The sequence below is a fragment of the Dermacentor variabilis genome, chromosome 4, assembly GCF_050947875.1.
Source record: "Dermacentor variabilis isolate Ectoservices chromosome 4, ASM5094787v1, whole genome shotgun sequence".
NCBI lineage: Eukaryota > Metazoa > Arthropoda > Arachnida > Ixodida > Ixodidae > Dermacentor > Dermacentor variabilis.
The window spans coordinates 82,021,572-82,044,013 of record NC_134571.1 but is presented as its reverse complement, the minus strand read 5'-3'; the positions used below and the strand labels follow the sequence as shown (position 1 = coordinate 82,044,013).

General features: G+C 45.0%; 1 protein-coding gene across 1 annotated transcript in view; it reads left to right on the top strand.

Moving 5' to 3' along the window:
- The window catches only part of LOC142578253 (dachshund homolog 1-like), a 43,714-nt gene extending 22,862 nt beyond the window's left edge, over positions 1-20,852 (top strand). The window contains exons 5-10 of the mRNA XM_075687653.1: positions 5,697-5,794; positions 15,067-15,285; positions 17,567-17,650; positions 17,995-18,135; positions 18,695-18,760; positions 20,588-20,852. Of these exons, the coding sequence (XP_075543768.1) occupies positions 5,697-5,794; positions 15,067-15,285; positions 17,567-17,650; positions 17,995-18,135; positions 18,695-18,760; positions 20,588-20,646 (667 nt within the window). The 3' untranslated portion in view covers positions 20,647-20,852. The remainder of the gene's footprint in view (positions 1-5,696; positions 5,795-15,066; positions 15,286-17,566; positions 17,651-17,994; positions 18,136-18,694; positions 18,761-20,587) is intronic.
- Positions 20,853-22,442: the final 1,590 nt, after the last annotated feature.

Sequence of the window (22,442 nt, the reverse complement as noted above, 5' to 3'; positions counted from 1 at the left end):
CAACCAACACGCTCAGTTTTCTACCTTAATCAAAGCGCCTACCACCTTGGAGTGGAGATGAAGTCCCGGAATTCACGCCGGACCATGGCCATCTTACCATAGGCACACAAAAAAAAAAACGTTAGCGTATGCCTAATGGAGAACATAGGAAGCTCTTTCTCCCCACTTCGTACGAGTTCATAGTTGGCTCATTTATCCTTGCTCATCCTACTCTACGTGTACCATTGTGTCACTAATTGTAGGTTGACGCATGACCGCTATTTATCCAGAAATATACACAACAGGTAGGTGCAAAGTGTGTGGCACCAGAGCCACGCTGCAACACATGCTATGGGATTGCCAGGAACTAATACAGGACAATGCGAGCGCAGCCTCCATCGACAGCCTCCGCGCGCGATGACAGGCCGCGCTGGTCAGCTCAAACCTGGAAGACCAACTCTGGGCAGTCCTGCAGGCCAAGGAAGCCGCCGAGAGGCAAGAACTCTTGGCCGTAACCTCGGCGGGTGCCCCAGCCCACTAACTCGCCGGACGCGAATCGTTCTGATTCGAAATAAAGTTTTCTCACTCACTCACTCACTCATGACCGTTTTCGCAAATTTATGGGGGATCATAATAGCCATACGCAGCCTAAGGTAATATTTAACCAGAAATAACAAGTATTTCCTTTTCAGTTATAGCATTTGCACTAAAGGGGCAAGCGCCTTTGAACCGTCAGTGCACTCTAGCTGACGTGGCTCTCTTCCGTAGGTAATGTAGGGGCAAGAGCTGGTTTCACCTCTGAAGCTGCAGAGTCTGCTATACTCGAGCAGTTTTAGTTTGAAACCTTCTTGGGCAACTCTCCCCTGCGAAAGTTCACTCAATCTTGAGAAGCGTGCTTTACATAGAGCGGCAGACGGTGCGATGGGGATGCACATTTGTTTCAGGAACTCCCGCACCTCTCAGACGGCGTGTGGAAGTACGCGAGCGCCGTTGAATAAAAAGAGGGCTTGCCGCATCGCACGTTCATTATCGCTGCCGTGATATTAGTGCATGCACAAAATAACCCTGACGTAAAAGTCTCGGCGTTGGTCAGTCGCTTGCGCGAAGCTGCTGTGGCGTAGTATTTAGAATGGCAGGCTTGAAATTCGTAAGAAACGGTCGTTCGATCCCAGGTACACTCATTCGGATGTCTTTTGCTTACGTTAACTTGTGCCTGAACCGAGGCTGTGTTGTGCGGAGACAATCGGCCAAGTGATGCCGTGTCTCCTCGCATCGCGTGGCGAATTAGATTCCATCGTCATTTATTTAATCCCTTGGCGTGTCTTTGAATGCCGTAGTTAAGTTTTTGTTCATGTCTCTAGGGCCGGTATTTTGTAGCGATGCCTTTTCCGATTCTATGTTTTTTCAGACTTTTCGCGCTTGGCCAGTGGTCAGAGCGACGGTCTGCCCGCATTATCAACGGGATCTAGTGGCCGTGTGTGGTGCATGATAAGAATAGCATAGAATAAGGCATAAGGCATCGCTACAATATAGCGGCCCAGGTGTTGCAAACTGTTTTATTTTGCGCTGTGCCGTGCAGGGGGCGATGGGAGCAGGACCTTTTAAGGCATTTTTGTTTGCCTTGGGTCCTGGAACTACCGGATATTTCTATCTACAAACAAAGTCTGAATTGTATTGAATTGAAACGAATCACTCGTAGAAGCAGGCATCTACGTATCACAATGGAAGAACCTCGGTAGGCACGCAAACGCACTCTGCCGTACATAGTTAGTGCAGTCTAGACCAGAGTGCGGGGCTCTAGGTTTTCCCGCGCCGTGACTGTGGGCTAAAAACAGAGGCAGTTTTGTCTGTGCGGGCGCGCGCGCGCGTGTGTGTGTCTGTTTTAATAACTCACTGCTGATTCTTCCTACTAATATTGCTCTAATTTTAACATGTAGTTTCACCTTTCAGCATGCAGTACTTCGTGTATAGCAGGCCTGAAAGGTTACTTGCGGCTGTAATTGGAAATAGTCCACTAATAGTCCGCGTCTTAGATGGGCAACAACGACTCCTCGAACGGTGTTTAATCTATACGCGGCTGCGACTTATTGGCGCGATGCAGCACGCAATGCAACTCCTGTTGTGTCGTAGAAACAGCGTCCTGGCAGCTACGAAACGAATATTGTACGGGTGCAATTATTAAGGGCGTTTTTTCCCCGCCTGCTCGTGCAAGAGTCCGCGGCCTAATCGTAAAAGTATCGGGCTGTTATTCTACATGTCGTCTGTTCAAATCCGACCGTCGGACAGTTCTATTTTGCTTATATATATATATATATATATATATATATATATATATATATATATATATATATATATATATATATATATATATATATATATACTACTCAAGCTACTCAAGCGCTCCCAAGCGAATAGCCACGGATACACGGCTTTACTAGCGGCGACAGCTCGATACAGGGCTTCACGCTATGTGATGGGCGCGGCATCAAGAGAACACGCCGCTGACACATTGATAGGCGTAGCGGAGCCTTGTACGATGCGGCGATAAGAGAATTCAGCCGTATATCTTTCAATGGTTACTTGTAGGCGCTTGAGTAGCGGCGCGCGAGCGCGTATCTATTTCGTATTTTGGATGTTTGGCACGCTTTTGTTTTTTCTCGGAAGAACCAATGAGACAAAGCTGAGCATTAAACAAATGCTTTATTCGGAGGTTATTTTAGGTGCCCTACAACTTTGTAATTGATATGTTCGCGATTCAAGGAATAATTAAAATGTTCGCTAATTAAAAGTAATTAAGTAATACTTCGTGATGAAAAATGCTGACCGTAAGTACATACGGCTACTATGCAGTCGGTACGATTTCTCTAGAGCTCTTGGATAATTTTAATATCTTGGTGCAAGTTAGCTGGGACACCCTGTATATATGTATGAGAGGGGAAGAGGGACAGTTATCATCCTTACTAATGCCTCCGCCCCGCTGTCAGACTGAACGCCGCATGCAACAGACTTGTCACATGAGGGAGGAGCTTTGCGCCGATCCTCCCTCTCTTGCATGCGTAATCATGAGAACGACAATTAAAAATTGTAGTCGGATATCTCGGAGCACAGATACACTAGAAGAATTCTTCCAACTGATACTGTGTAGAAACACGACTACCTCTTTTCAGTACAAACCTACCCACTTAATGCAGTCAACAAAACGTTAATTATTCAATTTAATTAATTAGGCTGACAGAGATAATTATCATCTCACTTTGTGTCCGCCTGGCCACATAACTTATTTGCACAGGTGGTTTTCACGTGCCTCCCAGTGCCTAATTTTAAGAAAGCCATAAAGCTTAATTTTGAACACACTGTAGGAGGTGAGTCTTGACAATGGCTACTAAATGTAGCGTCTTCTGTATTCAAAGTTGCCCAGGACTATAGCACGCGGTGGTACGTTAAATTATACCACAGCACATTACATTTTAAAAAGTATATATCTTTTGGTATAAATCGTGGTTGTGTGAGAAAGTACTTTAATAAATAAATAAATAAATAATTAAATAATATGGCAATAACTAAATTGGGATGTAAGACATGGATTTTGCAAAGTGAACACTGTATCAACAGAAGACGACACCGTTTGGTGTTTAGGATAAAGGCGCGTTGTAGTCATAAGTCCCAAGTGATTTAGTTAATTATTCCTGATTTAAAAAAGAAAACAATATCCGGCATTCTTGTCCATTTACGTATATCTGGCAGCCACATACAATTCCATATTTTGTATTAAGGTTATCTTGAATGAACAACGCCGCTTGAACAGCCCTTGAACAGGCTGGCAAAAAAGAAAACAAGAATATTATTTTTTCTAATCGTAACCGTACAAAATTCGGTCTGGTTGCTCAGCCCTTCGAAAAGAAGTTTGTTTCACCGAACCAACAGATCGATACAACTCCCGTTGCATTCAATGCATTGTTCACGCTTAGATTCATATGAAAAATGTGAGAGCAGCCGAGGAACGAAATGTCCAGACCACGCGTTGCTCGAAGAGATTGGGCTACTTTATGCACACACACGCACACGCACACACACAAAAACAGAGTCAGAATGGAGGCAATTTAAACACGACAACATGCTCACAAAAAAGGAAGAGTATGTACTCCTGTCACGGCGATTCGTATAGAGCTGTATTTAACAGTCAGCGGGTAAAAATTGCACGACATTTCACTTCCATTTTTGTACCACGGAGGAAAATTTGGCATGTTCACGCTTCAGTTGTCTTTTGGCTATAACGCTCGCGGCGAAGAAGACAAACTTGTTAACATTTTAAAAGAGTGAAATTATAGTGACCGATGGTGGGTGGAGTCGTCATCTAGGAATCTATATCCCAAATCAATACAGAGAAAATAAATCGTCCTTCAATACGACTAATTCGTGGGCTAGTTGGTAAGCTGCAACATCATTGCACCAGCACCTGCGTATGCCTCTTATGTTTCTTTGGTGAATTGTCTATTTGCGCCAGAACACTCTATGCTTTCTTTTTTTAAATCTCCCTTTAAAAGAGAGAATAAAGTGAGCGTAGATAGTGTGCCGAATAACAAGTAACGTACATTTCTTACCTTGGTCCTGAAAAACAAGAATTCAATTCACTAAGCAATGTTGCGATGTAATTTATTAGTACCTTTTAAGGGGAGCTATTTGCGACAGATTTGTTGCATATAGAAAAAAAGCAATATTGTCTAAACATGTTATTAAAGAAGGACTACATGCCATGAAATGCTTCAAGTACAAGTCGGGACGTAGAATACAATGTTCAGAGAGTAACTTGCTACATATGGAATACATCGGGCGTCTGCAACCTGAAAAAAAATATGTGGTCAAATGGTTTCTCCGCTGAAGAAGCTCGCAGCCAAGAGTCAGTACTTCCGTGATGCCACGAAAACACTCAAGTTCGGGTGGTGCTGTTTCCCAACGAGAATGTGCACCTAATTTTCAACGTTTAGTATACGCACTGAGCTACAAAGTGAAGACCATTAAGAACTCAACTGGGTCTCATGAGAGACATAATTGATTGCCAAGAGGGACGGAATGAATGAGAAGAACAAGGAGATTCGAAGGGCTAGATTTTTCGTTAGTCACAACCATATGATGTAAATAGACAACGAAACCGCAGAAAGCGTATGGGATATTAGTCTTTACGTTTCATCGAAATGTAGAAATAATAAGCTAAACGTGAATGAAAGGGGACAAAAAGATAACTTGTCACAGGTGGGACCCGAAACTTGCGTGCGGGGCTTTACCAATTATGCTACGGCGACGGCGGTTCGCATGTCCTCATTTTTGAAAATATACGTGTGAGTACATAATCTCACACTGGGAGCGCTATCCAGTGCCACTCATGGTTGAGGCGACGGAATGTTAAACACCCTTTTGACCGCAGGCTTAACGTATAGTACGTGACGCTAAATTACACGGGCTCTTTTATTCACGCTTCTATCTTAGGGTAGGATTGCCATCCTCACCGATACTTGTTTTTCTTTTTATTTTTGCGAACTGTTTTGCGAATGGTCAGGAAACGCACGAAAAGCGCGTTTCACAAAAATAAAGGGAGATTGTTTTACGGGTCTTGGGTGTTGGTCGTCCGTTTTTAGATTATCGGTGGTCATCCTGCCACCACATACATAACAGTACGAACTTTTCTTGTCGATTTTTATGTCCTTGTTTTCCTCTGACAGTGCTACGGGACCACCCGAACTTGTCATGGACGACAGCTGCTATATGGCCATGGAACAAGGACACGCCGACGCCAAATCTACCGGTGCAGATGGTCGAAGTGAGTGGGCGTCGCAGGGCTTTCGGGAATTTGGAAGTCAGTCAGTCAGTCAGTCAGTCAGTCAGTCAGTCAGTCCTGCAGGACCCTGCAAGGGGCAGGAAATTTCATGAAAGGAAGGAATAATCATCCACTCGAAAGCTGCACTAAGCTACAAAAGTGAAGCCCATACGGGCTTCACAGAAGCGAAGCTTTGCAACTGAAGAAAAAAATAAAAATAAAACAGCCATAATTTTGTATTGCTAAATCAACCACGGGGATATCACTACAGAGCAACATTACCTGACAGCGCGCTCGAACTCGTCCGTCTCGCACTGCGCCCTCTGGTTGAGATCGCATGACTGCATCAGTAAGGAAGCACGGTATGAATGCTTGAATGTAGTGAATATTCGTGCGGTGAATTAAACAACATTTACTTTATTTGGCACACGAATGTCTTAGTCGATACCTACTTGCCACACTATTGCGCCTTTATAACGTGACTGGGGAAAGCTGAAGTATTAGGAGAGACGGTCTGACCTCCAACCTACATTGTCAGTTTCACTTCAAGTTTACAAATATTGCTATTGAAGGCAGGTTTGTTGAATGCTGTTAAAGAGGACAGCTAGCGATGGTAAGAATAATTTGACCTGCAAAAATTAACATTTTGTTCTTACCGCGCGATACGGTAACTTTTTGTTAAATGACAACTGAGCGTTTAGTGATCCTTGATTTTTGATGGCAACATATCATTCTGGTAGCCGAGCAGTGTCTCTCATAACATCTTCGGTTGGTAATTTTATAGCACTCCGGCTCAGCTCCAAAAGCCACGTAATATAAAGCTAAAGCTTTACAAAGATAAGCGCGCTTTGGTAGCTATAACAAGATATTAGGACTGCTGTTACAACCCGCTTATTTCTATGAGGAAAGAAGGAAGGCTTAATTGATATCCTACGCGACCTCTTTAGCGCTACCAAAAGCGTTCTGAAATAGCTGGATTCCATCAACCCTTTTGAATCACGCTCCAAGAAGCAAACTCGATAGCCCCTGGCCTTCGGTGTAATTATATTCCTAAAAGTTGTACTTGTTGCGGTTATATAAATCACTTTTGCACTTAATGGCAAATGGCATGCTGAGAAAAAAACCGCCATGTTTTCCAGCCGGCTACACATTCGAGGCGGCCGCCCAGCACACTAACCTGCCGCCGCAGGACCGTGGGGCCACAAGCGACGGGTCCGGAAGAACCGGGCCGCAAGGGGATGAAAGTCCGGACGAAGGTACCGTTACAAATTTCCACAGCTGTGTTTCTCAAGCTTTGATCTCTGATCATCCCTAGAGTTTCTGAAGAGAATTCAGGGGCTCTCTATAACTCATATATATGTATATATAGGTATCATTGGTCAGTCATATAGGTCAGCCCGCTTACCGTTCCCGGGTAGAATTACTCAAACTACGCTTTGCCTGTAAAGCGTGCATAACTGCGTTATTTACAATTGTACAGCAGAGCCAGCTTTACAAGCACTAGACAGCACCGTTTAAGGGTCAAGCTAAAGCTATACACACACACACACACACACACACACACACACACACACACACACACACACACACACACACACACACACACACACACACACACACACACACACACACACACACACACACACATATATATATATATATATATATATATATATATATATATATATATATATATATAGTCACACTGCATGGCGCAGCTGAAGGAAGGAAGAGAAAGTAGACGTGTGCGCGAGGAGCTGGCTGCTGCCTGGTGGTCTTGGATGACCGTCCTGTCCCTTGCTCTACGCTAACCATCTATCATCTTGTAAATAAACCCATCCCATCCGTGTTACAACTTTGATGAAGTGCTGGGTACATCACACTGGACGACCACGCTATACTACCCCTTCGAAGCAGCAAACAGTTGGCCGGCTGACATGAGTGACTCGGACGGAGGCGACGTTCTCAAGGAAACCGCGTAAGAAAGCATTCGCCCAAGGGAAGCTGGCTAGAGGACACCTCATCGAGAAGCACGCACATTCTCGGGCAAAGCGAATGAGGACGTCCAATACTGCCTGAAACACTACCAGAGAGTGAGCCGCCACAATGAACGGAGAGCGTCGGCGCAGCTCTCTAGCGTTATCTTTTTTCCTGCCGGAACTGCCCTTATGTGGTTCTATAAACACGGCGGCTCGCTCACAACTTGGTACAGCTTCGTCGAAGAAAATTCTCTGGTGATTCGCTTTCAAAAAAGAAAAGGGCTGAGCAGACAGTTTCCAGGCGAGCGCAGTTACCAGGATAGACGTGTACTACCTATATTGAAAAAACCCTGAAGCTTTGCGTAATTGTGCACGCAAGTATGTCGGACGAGGACAAGGTTGGGCACCTACCCAAGGGAATTGGCGAAGATGCATAATTTTTTTTACCTCTAGGGAAGACCTCACCACCCCTTTCGACTTAAGGCGTCACTGTCGCACGTTTAGGGCTCTTACAACACGCTGCATTCTTCCCAAGTTTGGTCGGCTGAACAACGTGACCAACGTAGCAAGTGTGTAGGTATCTGCCTCTAACGAACTTGCTGTTTTAGTATGGCGAGTTATCAGAGATGGGCTGGCTCATTTTCAAGGCCCAAATGCTAAGAACGCGTGCCACCAATACTCCGTTGATAAGCGCTACATTGAGGCACCAGCAGCCTGGCTACGATTTGCCAACAGCGACCATACCGTTTACGACAACACCCATACCGAGAGCACCATGGTCCAGTCACAGCCTACGAGTTTTGAACGTCGACATGACAGACAGCCTCGACGTGCGTCTTCCGCCTACAATACGCCTTGGAGATCTGTGCCCAACTTCGCAGGCCACCTGTGTGCTACAGCTGCAGGGCTCAGGGACATATCGCGAGGTATTGCCGCCGTTACCCACAGCGTCTCCGTGAGATCGCACATATCCATCCCGAAAGCAAGAAGCTGCATCCTGGAAACCATTTGTCCCTTTTCGTTAGTTATCTCGAGGATACACGCCAAGGAATGACTCCCCTGTATCTGACCAAAGCCTTACTCAACCGCCGACCCTGACACGTTGATCACCATCTCCGCATAGCCGCTCGCCTACGACCCCCCCCCCCCTCCTCCCCCAGCTGGGAAATGAGCTGGTGCGACCGATGGAGATGAGGTCTCGGGATGGTTACTTCTTTCTATCGTCATGTTAAAGAACAAAGTGTGTGTTTGTGTTGTTTGTGTCGATGGTGTAAATACTGTGACTTTGCTAGATGCTGGTGCTTCCATTTCTGTGATGTGTCTTTCTTTCAAGAATCGCCTAGGACTAAAGTGATGTTTGCTTGGGACGGAAATACCACGTTTCGCGGAGTTTGCGGTGAACTGTTACGTCCTGTGGGGGTATGTTCAGTTGTGATAACCGTTGGTGGAAAGGCATTTCGAACCGAATTTACTGTATACTAGCTAGCACTCCGCATGACGTAATTCTTGGTATTGACTCTTCACGGGAAATTGGAGCAACATTAGACAGCAGGGCTGGTGAAATTTCACTCAGCAGCGATGTTAGACCGCCAACGCTTGACGACGTTCTATCAAGTTGTCAAGAAGTATTTTCCGTGTCCAGTAATGTACATGTGCCCGTGCAGACGGCAATGTTCATCCCAGTCACCTCATCGCGCGTCCAGGCTGGTTTTTACTGTGGAATAATTGAACCCGAATACGTCAACGTTCTAAAAAAGAACATACTTGTCCCTCGCTCAGTAATTGAAGATGTGGAAGGTTGTGGTCACGTGGGGACGGTGAATGTGTCCTCCGAGTAAGTTATTTTGCCTGCCGGACTGAAGATAGCACGCTTTGAGGAAGGTGGTGTTGTGAGCATTCGTGCAGTTACTACTTCCACAGACGCAGGCTTGTCGCTAAGTGACCATTCTTCAAAATTTTGACCACTCTTCAAAATTTAGGAACATGATTAATAAGTCGCTTCCCTTTTCCCGCCAAGAAGCGTTCGAAGAGCCCCTTTTCCGCTATGCTTCACTGCTTGACTTTGCACAAGGACGTCTACATTCACCCTCACACTCCCGCGTCCACCACAGCATCAATACTGGAACAGTGCCACCAATACGACAGAAGCTGTACCGCGTTTTCCCTGCCGAGCGCAAAGTAATCACCGAACAAGTTACAGACATGCTACAGAAGGGTGTCATCTATGAGTTGAATAGTCCCTGGGCGGCTCCAGCTATATTGGTCAAGAAGAAAGATGATTCGTGTCGATTCTACGTCGACTACATACGCCTAAATGCAGTGACGAAGAAGGGTGTGTATCCTCTTCCACGTATAGATAACGCCTTTGACTGCTTACATTCTGTCTCGTACTTCTCTGTCGATCTGCGCTCAGGCTACTGGTAGATGCCTCTGCACCCGACAGACAAGGAGAAGACTGCTTTCATAACGTCGGATGGACCCTACGAGGTTAACGTAATGCCTTTCGGTTTGTGTAATACTCCGGCAACATTAAAAGGATTATGGACACGATCCTGCGCGGAATTCAGTGGGAAATATGCCTGGGTTACCTGAACGACACTGCCATTTACGGCAAGACATTTCATGGGCACGACTAATGACTAGAAGTTGTCCTTGACTGCATACGGTGAGCTGGATTAATTTTAACCTTCAAAAAGTGCCGCTTTGTCGAGCGTCAAACACTTGTTTTGGGTTTCCTCATCGACAAAGAAGACACCTGCGCAGACCCGCAAAAGCTTCCAACCGTTCGTTAGCTCCACCAGCCGAGGACGGCGAAAGACCTCCACAGCTTCTTGCGACTATGTTCGCACTTGCGCCTATGCGACTATGCACGCCTAGCTCATCCGTTCACGACACTCCTTCACAAGGACACACAGTTTACATGGACTACTGAGTGTGAGTCAGCATACTGTCAACAAAAATTTCTGCTCACCTCAGCTGCAGTTTTGCGCCACTTTGATCCTGAGGCCCCAACTGAGCTTCACACCGATACTAGGGGTCTGCACGTCGGAACAGTACTCGTACAGAAACATGGCGGACGACAACAAGTCACCGCCTACGCAAGCCGTATGTTACCAAGGCTGAGCGGAATAATACCGCAACCGCACTGGAATGCCTCGCGGTAGTCTTCACCACCCATAAGTTTCAACCATACTTGTATGGCCGCCACTTCACAAGAGTAACAGAACAGCATTCTCTTTGCTGGTTGGTTGGACTACGCGATCCATCTGGCCGATTAGTTCGGAGGTTATTACGGCTTCAATAATACTACTTTTCTATCACATACAAGAATGATCGCTGTCACACCAATACTGACTGTTTATCTCACCTTCCGCCAGGTGGCTAAGATACGGACGATGACTTCGATGAATATCTTCTTGCCATCTCCGAAGAGTTTCCTGATGCCACCACCTTCAAGCGTGAGCAACAGCATGACCCTTCCATTAGAACTATTCTTGACGCTGCTCGGTCATCAACAAGGGTCTCACCTTTCATTATTGTTGAAGATTTTTGTATAAAACGAATTATTGCACTGAAGGCGCTTCGCTTCGTCTCGTGGTTCCCCAGACATTGAGATATATAATCCTTAAAGGCATGCACGATGACATCACGTCAGGACATCAGGCCATCCACCAACTGCTCCAGCGTTTCTATTGGCCCAAGCTCTGGAAGTAGGTGAAGCGGTGCGTTTCCAGCTGCGCAATTTGACAACGCCATAAGCAGCTAACGTTGCCTCCTGCGGGTGCCCTGCAGCCTGATAAGCTGCCAACCTTGCTATTTGAAAAAGTTGATGCCGATTTGGTGGGTCTCTTTCCCAAGTCTACTACCGGACGTCGCTAGGTAATTGTATGCGTGAACTATGTGACTTGTTATATTGAGACGACGGCGCTCGCTTCGGTTACAGCAGCTGACGTTTCATCTTTCCTGCTGTACTCGTGATTCTCCGTCACGGTGCTCCACGCGTTGGGACTAATGATCGTGGACGGCAATTTACTGCGGCCGTTGTTGAAGAACTACTGCATCTTTGAAGATGTGATTACCGGCACTCGACCCCTTACCACCCGCAAACAAACGGCCGCCCTGAGCGCGCGAATCGTACCCTGACCAACATGGTTCCCACGTATGTCTCCACAAATCACAAAAATTGGGGGTTCTCTTTTACCATTTGTTACGTACGCTTACAATACCGCCAAGCATGAAGTCAGGTTATGCGCCTTTTTTATGTATTCTCGCTACCTCCAAAGCTTCATCGACCCCATTCTCCCTTGGTCTCTACATGATGACTCTTCAGTAGGTCAGACTTTATTTCGTGCCGAAGAAGCCCGTCGACTGGCCGCCCGCCTCCGGACTCTCTCCTCTCAAGATCGTGTCAAGGCTTGTTATGACGCTCGAAATATGCTCGTCACATTTGCTCCTGGGGACTTTGGCAATGGACAATGTACCCTTTATATATATATATATATATATATATATATATATATATATATATATATATATATATATATATATATATATATATATATATATATATATATATATATATATATATTACGAACGAGAATAAAGGGGGTTAATCGAGGGGCCCTATTTTTATTAATCACAAGAAGCCAACAAATTCTTTTGATATATGTATAGTAGTAGCTGCGTTGTTCAATGGGCCAAACGTATCTAGAAAGATGAGAAGCACAACTTCGCGGTTATGTTTGGTTTGTTTACCAAACAGTTTTCATTGGTCCACCGACCGAAACTGTTCGGTGAGTAGACCAAAGATAACCACGAAGTTGCTTCTATATATATATATATATATATATATATATATATATATATATATATATATATATATATATATATATATATATATATATATATAGAGAGAGAGAGAGAGAGAGAGAGAGAGATTTCATTGGTACATCCTATCGAACAAGCCCGCTTACGTCCCCTGGTAAAGTTTCCTGTAAAGCGTGCATCACTGCGTTATTACCAATTCTGCAGCAGAGCCACCTTTACAAGCACTAGAGAGCACCATTTAAGGGTCAAGCTAAGGCTAAACACAAATTGTTTTAAAGGCCACTAAGAACTTCATTTATTTATTTATTTATTTATATTTATTTATTTATATATATATATATATATATATATATATATATATATATATATATATATATATATATATATATATATATATATACAGTGCCCTCAATAGAACCTGACCAGCAGCGTACCTGTTTTTTCTTGACAATGTCACTACTTACTGTGGACTTCGAGTAACATTCGTACAATGCCTCTGATACAAATCCTTTATTGAACATGTTTAGGATTTTTACAAGTCGTTTAGTGGGCCTGTTTAAAGTTGTTTAATGGGCACTGCTAAGTACGAGTTTAATGAGTTAAGCATTACGTGCCTATTGGCGGGATCGGATCCCTACCACGGCGGCCACATTTAGATGGGGCGAATAGCAAGAATGCCCGTATGCGGCGCATTCGGTGCACGTTAAAGAACCCCAGGTGTCTAAATTAATCCGGAGTCCCCCACCACCATCAGTAAACAAACGAAGCCTGCGCTAATCTCCTGGCCTTTGCGCTGGGAGGTCGCGCTGCTCAGCCCCGCCCTCGAGGACCAGCTATGGGCCGTCCAGCGGGCCGAGGATGCCGCCAGGACCCAAGAACTCCTGGCCGTCACCTAGGCGGGGCCTTTGGCCGGCCTCACCAACTCGCAGGGCACACAATAAAGTTATTTCCTCCTCCTCCCCCACTACGGCGTGCCTCATAGCCATATCGTGGTTTTGGCACGTAAAACCCCGGAATTTATTTGAATGGGCCTGTAAGATATAATAAATAAATAAACTTATCAAGTACAGTTTGACATAAAAGACTGCAACATAGCTGCTCTGAGCCCAACAAGGATGTTCGTTATATTTTGCTGTTGGGTTTGAGCTGCTTCTATATCTGCAAAAAAAATTATTTTCCTCGAGGGCGTCCCTAAATTAGGCTGACAGCGAATCGACAAGATATGAGAATCCCTTCCATGTAGGCCACATTCCTTTAAGTTCTGTGTAGTTGGCGCTAAGACTGTATAGTACATAGTGGACAACGGCAAAATTAAAGTACACTCGAGCGTTTACAAATACTATTGCAGTTGTCAATGAGAGTTTTCCAGGCATTACTATTTCGTTTCTTTTTTTCTCTCCACAGCAAATTGACGTAATTTATTCTATGTTGTAATCATTCGATATCAAATGAAAACCATGACAACAGATCTAACAGTGTCGGAGAGTAAACAACCTGCGCTCAAAAAAATATCCTTTGGCTAATCGGTTAAGGTAGATTCACAATACAGGCCCTATAGCTGATTCATATCACAGATGAGCGTGACGTGGCTAAGTTAAAACAAATTGCGCAGCGTCCAGGTATTCTAGGTAGCATCATTGCACCCTTGTGTGCAGCCTGATTCGGTGGCACTGAGCTGCGTCGTGCTGGTGAACGGAATGAATTATCAATTCAATATGTCGTGTGAACAGAGCTTTAGAAATTAGCGCGTGTTTAGGTAGACTAGCGCCTTTGCACTTTCACGAAGAAAGCTGCTGCTGTTACTGAAGTGCTGAATGCGTATTTACGTTCAAACTCCTACACCATTCGCATACAAAGGTTGGTGCGGCAAAACTTGTATGGTACTGGAGTGCGGCAATTTTATCAGAAAAAGTACGATAAGGGCGAAGCACATAATGCTCATATCGAGATATTAGTGCAGCCGAACCGTTTATGAAGTGACACAAACAAGAACAACCGCTATCGTATGCTGTCAACGTGGTCTGCAGTCATTGCTTGGCGATGAGCATATCGGCACCATGGGCGCTTTCTGTTTCAACAACCTCTTGTCAGAGGTTGGAATATTTGATTAACGGGTTACTGACCGCCAACCATCCGAAACCATTTAATGGATTATAGGTAACTAGGATGAACACTTCAGTTTACACGGTTGCGCTAACATACGTCTACCTTGGTCACATCCATTTTATATTATTTGTGATTACTTTGTGTTGCCACAGCTCGACACATATGTTTAGCGCGAAGTGTCCTGCTTCCTGAAGTTCCATCTAACGCGTTAATTTTCCATTCCGCTTCAGTGCTGAAGTTAATTTCATTTCGTTCATTTCTTTTGCCACAATTTGACAAATGAAGCATTGGCGCCTTGCATTACCGGTATTTTAGGTGTCAACAAAGTCGGTCGCTGACTCTCGCTTTTGGTACGCGTCGCAGGTGACTCTAGCAAGGGCAGCTGTTGCCGCGACGAGCTGCTGGGCCCTGGTGAGGCCACTCCACCCATTGCGGGGTTCCCGGAGTCCCTGCAGGAGGCGGCTTTGCTCCGCGCCTACGACGTGTACTCTATGGAGGCCCTTCTGAGGAACATACAGGCGCTGCTGCGCGTGGCCGCCGACGGTGCCAGGCATCACGACAGACAGGTGTCTCTAGAAAAAGGTGTGCCTCCTCTTTTCCACTTCTATCTATCCATCTATCCAGCCATCTCTCTATCTATCCATCTATCTACCTATCTTGAATTCTGGGGTTCTACGTGTCAAAACTACGATTTGATGATGAGGCACGCCGTAGGCGGAGACTCCGGATTAATGTTGACCACCAGGGGATCTTTAACGTGCCCCCAGTGCACAGGACACCGATATTTTCGCATTTCGCCCCCATAGAAATGCGGCCGCCGTGGCTGGAATTTGATCTCGCGACCTCGTGCTTAGCAGCGCAACACTACAGCCGCTAAGCTACCGCGGTGGGTATCTATCTGTCCGAAAACTCCCCCTTCGCTTACAACATTTAGGTTGTCACCTGTTTTTTCACTATACTCCCTGATTGAGCTAAGCGTGCGCCTTTGAACTACCCTTACCGATGGTATCATTGACTGAACGAAAGTTCGATAACCATTGCCTTGGTGCCTGAATATTGAACCACCATCAGTAAACAAACGAAGCCTGCGCTAATCACCGAGCCTTTGCGTACAATTGCAGTAAGCCTGCCTGTTCAGTGTGGCAGAATAGGCAGACTTAATACGGCATCCGGTCTACTCATAGTTCCACGGGCCACAAAATATCGTCATGGTTTGATAGGTTTGTCTACACTACAACGCTTAGTTTATAAACAGGGCTGTAGGACCACCATAATGGGCCTCGCCGGTGCACTACGATGCGTAGCGGTCATCGACAGGGGTTCTTGTAGACGTTCGAGTTTCGTAGCTCTCCATCCCATAGACTACTGTCCCGCACCATGATTTCGGCATGAGAAAAATACACTTAATTCTGCTCAAGTATTTCTAGCAGGTGCGACTGCATCAGGAGTTTTCACTTTGCAAATAGGACAAGAGTTTCGGGGTTGGCACCCTAGCGACAGCAGTGACCTCAACGTATCAGTTCATAATTATGAGTGGCAAAACTCAAAGCTCCGATTTTTGTTATTGCTGAGAGCATGTCTCTCTATATTATACAGGCGGTCATCTGTACAGTCTAAGTTCCATTTTAAAAAATCTTTGGTTCAAATAACGTAAAAGGCTCAACATATCAGAAATCACAGTAAATAATAAAATGCAATTTTGCATATTTCATGGCCAAAGTGTCCGTCAGTAACCTCGTAGGCGTGTCGTTGTGCACAAGCCGTGCATCTTAGCGTTCACTGTGCGCACGGTAGATACTGAATCATGATAGTAATTTGAACGTCAAATGGCAAATACATGTAGAAATTAAATGCATCAAGATCTGTACCTTACAAGATGGAAATAAACTATCATTTCATTTCATTTCATAATTGTCTATGAATTATTAATAAATTAATTAATCAATCGTGCATCATAATAACATCGTGGTTTCGGCGCGTAAAGCCCCAGAATGTATTTTTTATATTAACACCACATACAGAAGGCATCAGCATGACACAAGTAAATCCCAAGAACTATGCTTAAACAATTATACCAAGAGAACGAGAGGTATTTATGCCTCCAATCCGAAGCGTGCGATGTGCGCGCGCTGAGCATGCTGAACGGCGAATTTCCTGTTGAAGAAAACACACGCAAATACAAGCAAAGCTATCGTCTTCAGCACTTTTTTGTTCTAGGTTAAACCAACGCAACCCATATTCTTTTGAACACGAGACGGAATTTCAGTCCCCGCGCTTTTCTGCATCATAACTATTGTATAGTGAGCCTTTCACTAATGTCACGTAACAAATCAATTCAATATTGTTCACGGAACATCCTCTTTTACAGGAACTTAGTGATTCAGTGATTAGTTTAGCTAATTGTCTCGTTAGAATAAGTTAGTGCTCTCTGGCGCTGCAGAGCGTTATTACAACGCCCGCTGCAGTGATGGCAATCAGGCCTTCTTACCCTTCTCTGAACACGGAGTCGAAAACTGTGTGTTGAGAACGTGCGTTCTCTCAACACACATTTTTACCTGTGTCCCTTCAGTGTTTGTTTCAGTGCACTGTTAGTACACACATTCAGGGTTGCACAGTGCTTCTAATTTAGCCAATGGGCCAACTAATATTCATTTTGTTCAACTCGCTTACGCCCCTTGCCACGCTTTGCCTGTAAAGCGTGCATCACTGCGTCACTTACAATTCTACACCACAGCCACCTTTACAAGCACTAAAATCATCATATTAAGGTTCATGCTCAAGCTTTACATAAAAAGCTTCAAGGGCCAGTAATGACAAGCTGTTTCAAATGTGTGTAACTTTGGTTTGACCATTGCACATACAGCCGAGCTTGGAATGGAAATTCTGCGCGAGCGAGAGTTGCGAGAAAAGGTGGAGAAGCAACTTGCCGAGGAACAGAAATTTCGAGGTGAGGCGACTATTCTACATTCACCGCTACACTACAACTTTAAAATTTGAGCATGCATGCATGCATGTGTGTGTGTGTGTGTGTGTGTGTGTGTGTGTGTGTGTGTGTGTGTGTGTGTGTGTGTGTGTGTGTGTGTGTGTGTGTGTGTGTGTGTGTTCGCGTGCGTGCGTGCGTGTGTTCGCGTGCGTGCGTGCGTGCGTTTTGCCACCTAATAAGATTGTTACTATAGTTAATTCGTGGGTTCCCAAGAAGGACCACTGCCACCTCGCAATTGTGTTGGACATAATGCTGAGTGCGCAATCGGCTCACATTCCGCACCCCGTGCTTTCCACCCGATTTCTCAGTGCTGTACCAGCGGCGTCTGCGGAGAGAGCGACGGTCACGACGCAAGGTTCAGGAGCAGCTCCAAAACGAGATCAAGCGCAGGCTCAAGGCGGAGGAAAGCCTGCGCGAGTCTTCGGCCGACGCCGTGCGCTTTGTGGCCGGTCAGTGGACGGTCTGCTTTCACGATGCCTGCCTTAGCTATCACTTTCCATCGCTTGCACTTTAATATCTTCGCTGCGAACCTTCCTTGATCGTATTATCAATATTTACTTCTAATAGTTCCTAAAAGCAATCCTACATGCGAGCACAATAAGCATGGTAAAAAGAAAAGCAGCACCAGCACCAACATATTCACATTTTTGATAGGTAACCGCAGTCCTGTTTTCAACAATATAATTAGTTTCCAAAATAAATTCAAGTATTAAGTCAATCGGATAAGAAGATTAGTTTCCATCAAACTTAAGGTATTTAGCATGCTTCAAGTTTCTTTTTGTAGATTCGAGACTGATACACAATGAACGTAAGAAATCGCGTTTTGCAAGGCCGTGATCACTCTCTACGAGAGTTAACTTGAGTCTGTCCTGCAAAAAGATAAGCGCTGTCCTCGAAGTAGCCTTGCACGAACTTAATACTATGAGAGAGTTATGGTTTGCTATTTGTTCAGTTGTTATCAGACTACAGAATTGAAGTGTTGTCCCTTTGCTTGCAATTCCCGCTCAGAATCCATGGAGTCAAAGGACGCTTCGGACCAGGAATTCAGGCTAGACACTGAACAAAAGATGCACGGTAAGTAAATGCCCAAAAAACCTTCATCGCGATGCTTGTAGAACAAACGACGGATCCAAATATGCAAATCGTGCTCATTTAAGCTCGAATTATCGCGCCTTGACGTATACCCACATAAACTTAGTTTTAGATAATACTTTGTGTGACACAAGCCGCCAAACAATATTCTCTGTTATACAGTGATATAAAGTAATATCATCTCGGTATTTGCTGACTAAATCAAGCGTGGAACGGCACGTCTCTGAATATATACAAACAGTGGTTTGTATATATTCGTATGCAACAGTATGCATATACGTATGCAAACATTATGCATATTCGTATGCCTATACGTATGCAACCGGTGCAAGCAACCGCTCTACTGTTCGTTTTGGAAATTGCAGTGTTTGGCCGCATTAATTTATTTGATGGATAAGGAAACGTGTTCATGATAGGGCTAGGAAAGAAGGCGCCCGTCTCGTGCCTTACATAATCATTACATGGAATGAAAGAAGAGAAAGAAAAATGCAATGACACTTGGCACACGCCGTATGGCCAAAATGCACTTGCTAGGTCTTTAGCGGTTTGGTTGCCGCCCTAACTGCTTCCGTTTTACTAAGAAACATTATCTTAATGAACATTTTTATACGTGGCAAGCCCCCTGCCCTCCTCCTATTCTTCTTCTTTCTCTCATTCTTCTTCCTGCTCATCTTCCTCCTCTCTTCCTTCTTTATCCCTTCTCCTTTTCTTGTTCCTCCTCATATTTTTCTTGCTCTTAAACGTCTTCCTGCGCTTTCTTGGCTCATTCATCCTCCTCCTCTTCTTTTTTGCTCTTCGATCCCATTCTCGTGCTGTTTTTGCTGCTGTTCTTACTGCCCTCCCCCTCTGCTCCCTTCTCCTCATCATCTTCTTCCAGCTGTCTTTTCCTAATTCATCAGTTTCAACTGCATCTTCTTCTTTCTGCTCTTCCACCTCTCCTTCTTTCCCTGCTCCTCCTCCTAAATTTTCTTCTTTCCCTTCCTTATCGTCTTGTTCCTGCACGTCTTTTTCTAATTCATCTTTCTCCTCCTCCTCTACTTCCTCCTGCTCTTATTTTTTCTAATTCATCCTACTCCTATTGTTACTGCTCTTCATTCGCCCTCCTTCCACCTGCTCCTCTTCCAGGCCGTCTTCTTTCTGTACTTCTACTTCTATTTTATCATCCTTCTTCCCGGCAAAAAGTAGCACAGTGCGATGACGGACAACTCATGTGAACTAGACACACAAACCACATTGTTCTTGCTGGTATCTCAGTCGTCTACGTTCGCACTACACTGCTTGCTACCACGAAGCGCTAACTAGCCTTGTATGTCGTGTTGCACGCCCTGCGCATGGTAGCAGGCTAGAGTCTCTGCTCCTATATCTGATCTCGCCACCCTCCTTTCGTTGGACTGTCAATCAATCAATCAATCAATCAATCAATCAATCAATCAATCAATCAATCAATCAATCAATCAATCAATCAACAATCGATTAATTAATTAATTATCCGCTAATTATTGGGGTCACGGAGATTAATTATCTTATTAAAGAGATAACTATGGTAATCGGATAAAATTACTTAATTAATTTTATCTTATTTGAAACATAACTCTGATTATCCTTTGATAAAGATGTCTGTCTGTCTGTCTGTCTGTCTGTCTGTCTGTCTGTCTGTCTGTCTGTCTGTCTGTCTGTCTGTCTGTCTGTCTGTCTGTCTGTCTGTCCTATTCCTCTTCATTTCGCATACTTGCTCTACTATTTGTTATCTAATCATCCATCTTATCTGTCTTCCACCAAACATCCCACGCTCTCCCTACCTGTACTCAGATTGCGCCATGTCTGTCTACGCTCCGGAACCACCTCGGTGCGGCAGCCCCGGGAGGTAGCGCGGTCGCGACGCCGAGCGGTTTTCGCCGCTGGACGGCGGTGGCGGCGCCTCCTCCTCCGCTTAACGGGACGGGAGCGGCCATTGCTTCCGTGGTAAGCTAGGAACGACGCCTTGCGTCAAGCAGCCAAGTTCGTACATAGCGGAGGAACTGGAAGAGTGACGTGGACGTGTGTACAGGTGACCTTTCGTCGTTGTACGCCAGAAAAAAAACAGCAAGTCCTCGCTTCTGTTTCCTCGTAGTTTGTCAATAAAATGGCATAGCCTTTGCTGCAGATTCAAATCTTCTCACTTAGTAACTTCGGTGACATTGGTCATGATCTGCGGTGCGCAACTTGTTTTTCTTTTTTTTTTTCTGCGCACTTGACCGCGTAGAGCGCAATAGCTCAGCACGCCTCGTCACAATATGCTTGACATTGCGACGCGCACTCACGGTCAGTAGTCTCCAAGTCACAGCAAAAGCACAAGCGTTCATTTAGACTGATTAATAAGGCTCGCGGAGTATTGTTGCCATGTTGAGGTAGTGGAAAGCAAAAGCGTCCTGCTCGTATAAATTGTAATACTAAGTATCCAATACAAGCCCCGCTACATGGCGCGTAAGTTCTCCTGAAACTGAAGTGGGTTGCTCGGGAACTGTTGATCAAGAATCTGTTTGGCGTTAACCTTCTTGAGCTCGTGCGCCATGCCAGTCCACGTCACGTATGTACTGTACACACAGAATGAAGTGCGACAGGGAAACGTTAAAGCAGAAAACCTCATATGTTCAATTACTCGAGAGTGCTCTGTCATGTCGCTACAAATCTTGTCCAGTCCAGAATTACCGGATACATTTGAGCACAGCAGCCAACCAACCTTCACTACCGACGTGCGAATTCGAATCACATTTCAGAATATCTACAACGCCGTTTTTATTATGGTCAATCTGTAACGGGGCAATAGCTCACCTCGAGCGCGAAAGGAGCGTTAGTTTTATATACAAACCACGCAGAAATTACGTATTCTCTTTCCCTTTAGGTCACGTTGTACAGTCTGAGGTGTGATGAAGGGGTGCAGGTGGCGCCAACCTTACTAAGTCACACCGTCTTCCCCATGAGACAACAATGATTTTAATATTTACAGTGAAAGTAACTGTATGGAATGGAGAAGCCAAGCACCGAGCTATACGTGCATGGCTTCGTCACTCCGTTATGAACAATATATCGACGAAGGCGTCTTAACTGTAGCTCAGATAGCCTGAAGGCTATCACGTACATGTCATTTAGGACTGTATGCAGTCCAGCACCATTGCTCAGGCGTTTCAACTTGCCGGCGCACAAACCGCACCTAAACGGCAATATCGGTCTATTTGCGGTAGGACCGGAGCGGCATATCACACTGTCATTTTACTGCGGCTTTCGTGAGTTGCACTAATTGTAAAATTTATAATATGGGCAGAGTGCACAGTTTACACTTACGGAACGCTCTTCTCAATAAAACCTCATATGAAACTTTTTTTGAGACTTGGCTTGGATAAGGTAAGACACTAGAAGCACACAAATATATAAAAAGTTGCTGCCTCCGAGAACAACGCGTGATTCGTTAAGCGTCAAGTGTGCCGAGATTTGCGTTTTTCAATGCAATACCAATCATATAGACACTCCAGGCGAACTTTCGCGGTCATCATGATGTTCCGTATAAAGCCCAAGTGCGCTAAGATCTTACCACGCCCTGCGCGCCGTGTGCTGTGGGAGCAGAGGAAAGCGTGCGATGGTGATCCCACAAGGGTGATAGCTTGATGCGCCCGCGACCAAAGTTGGA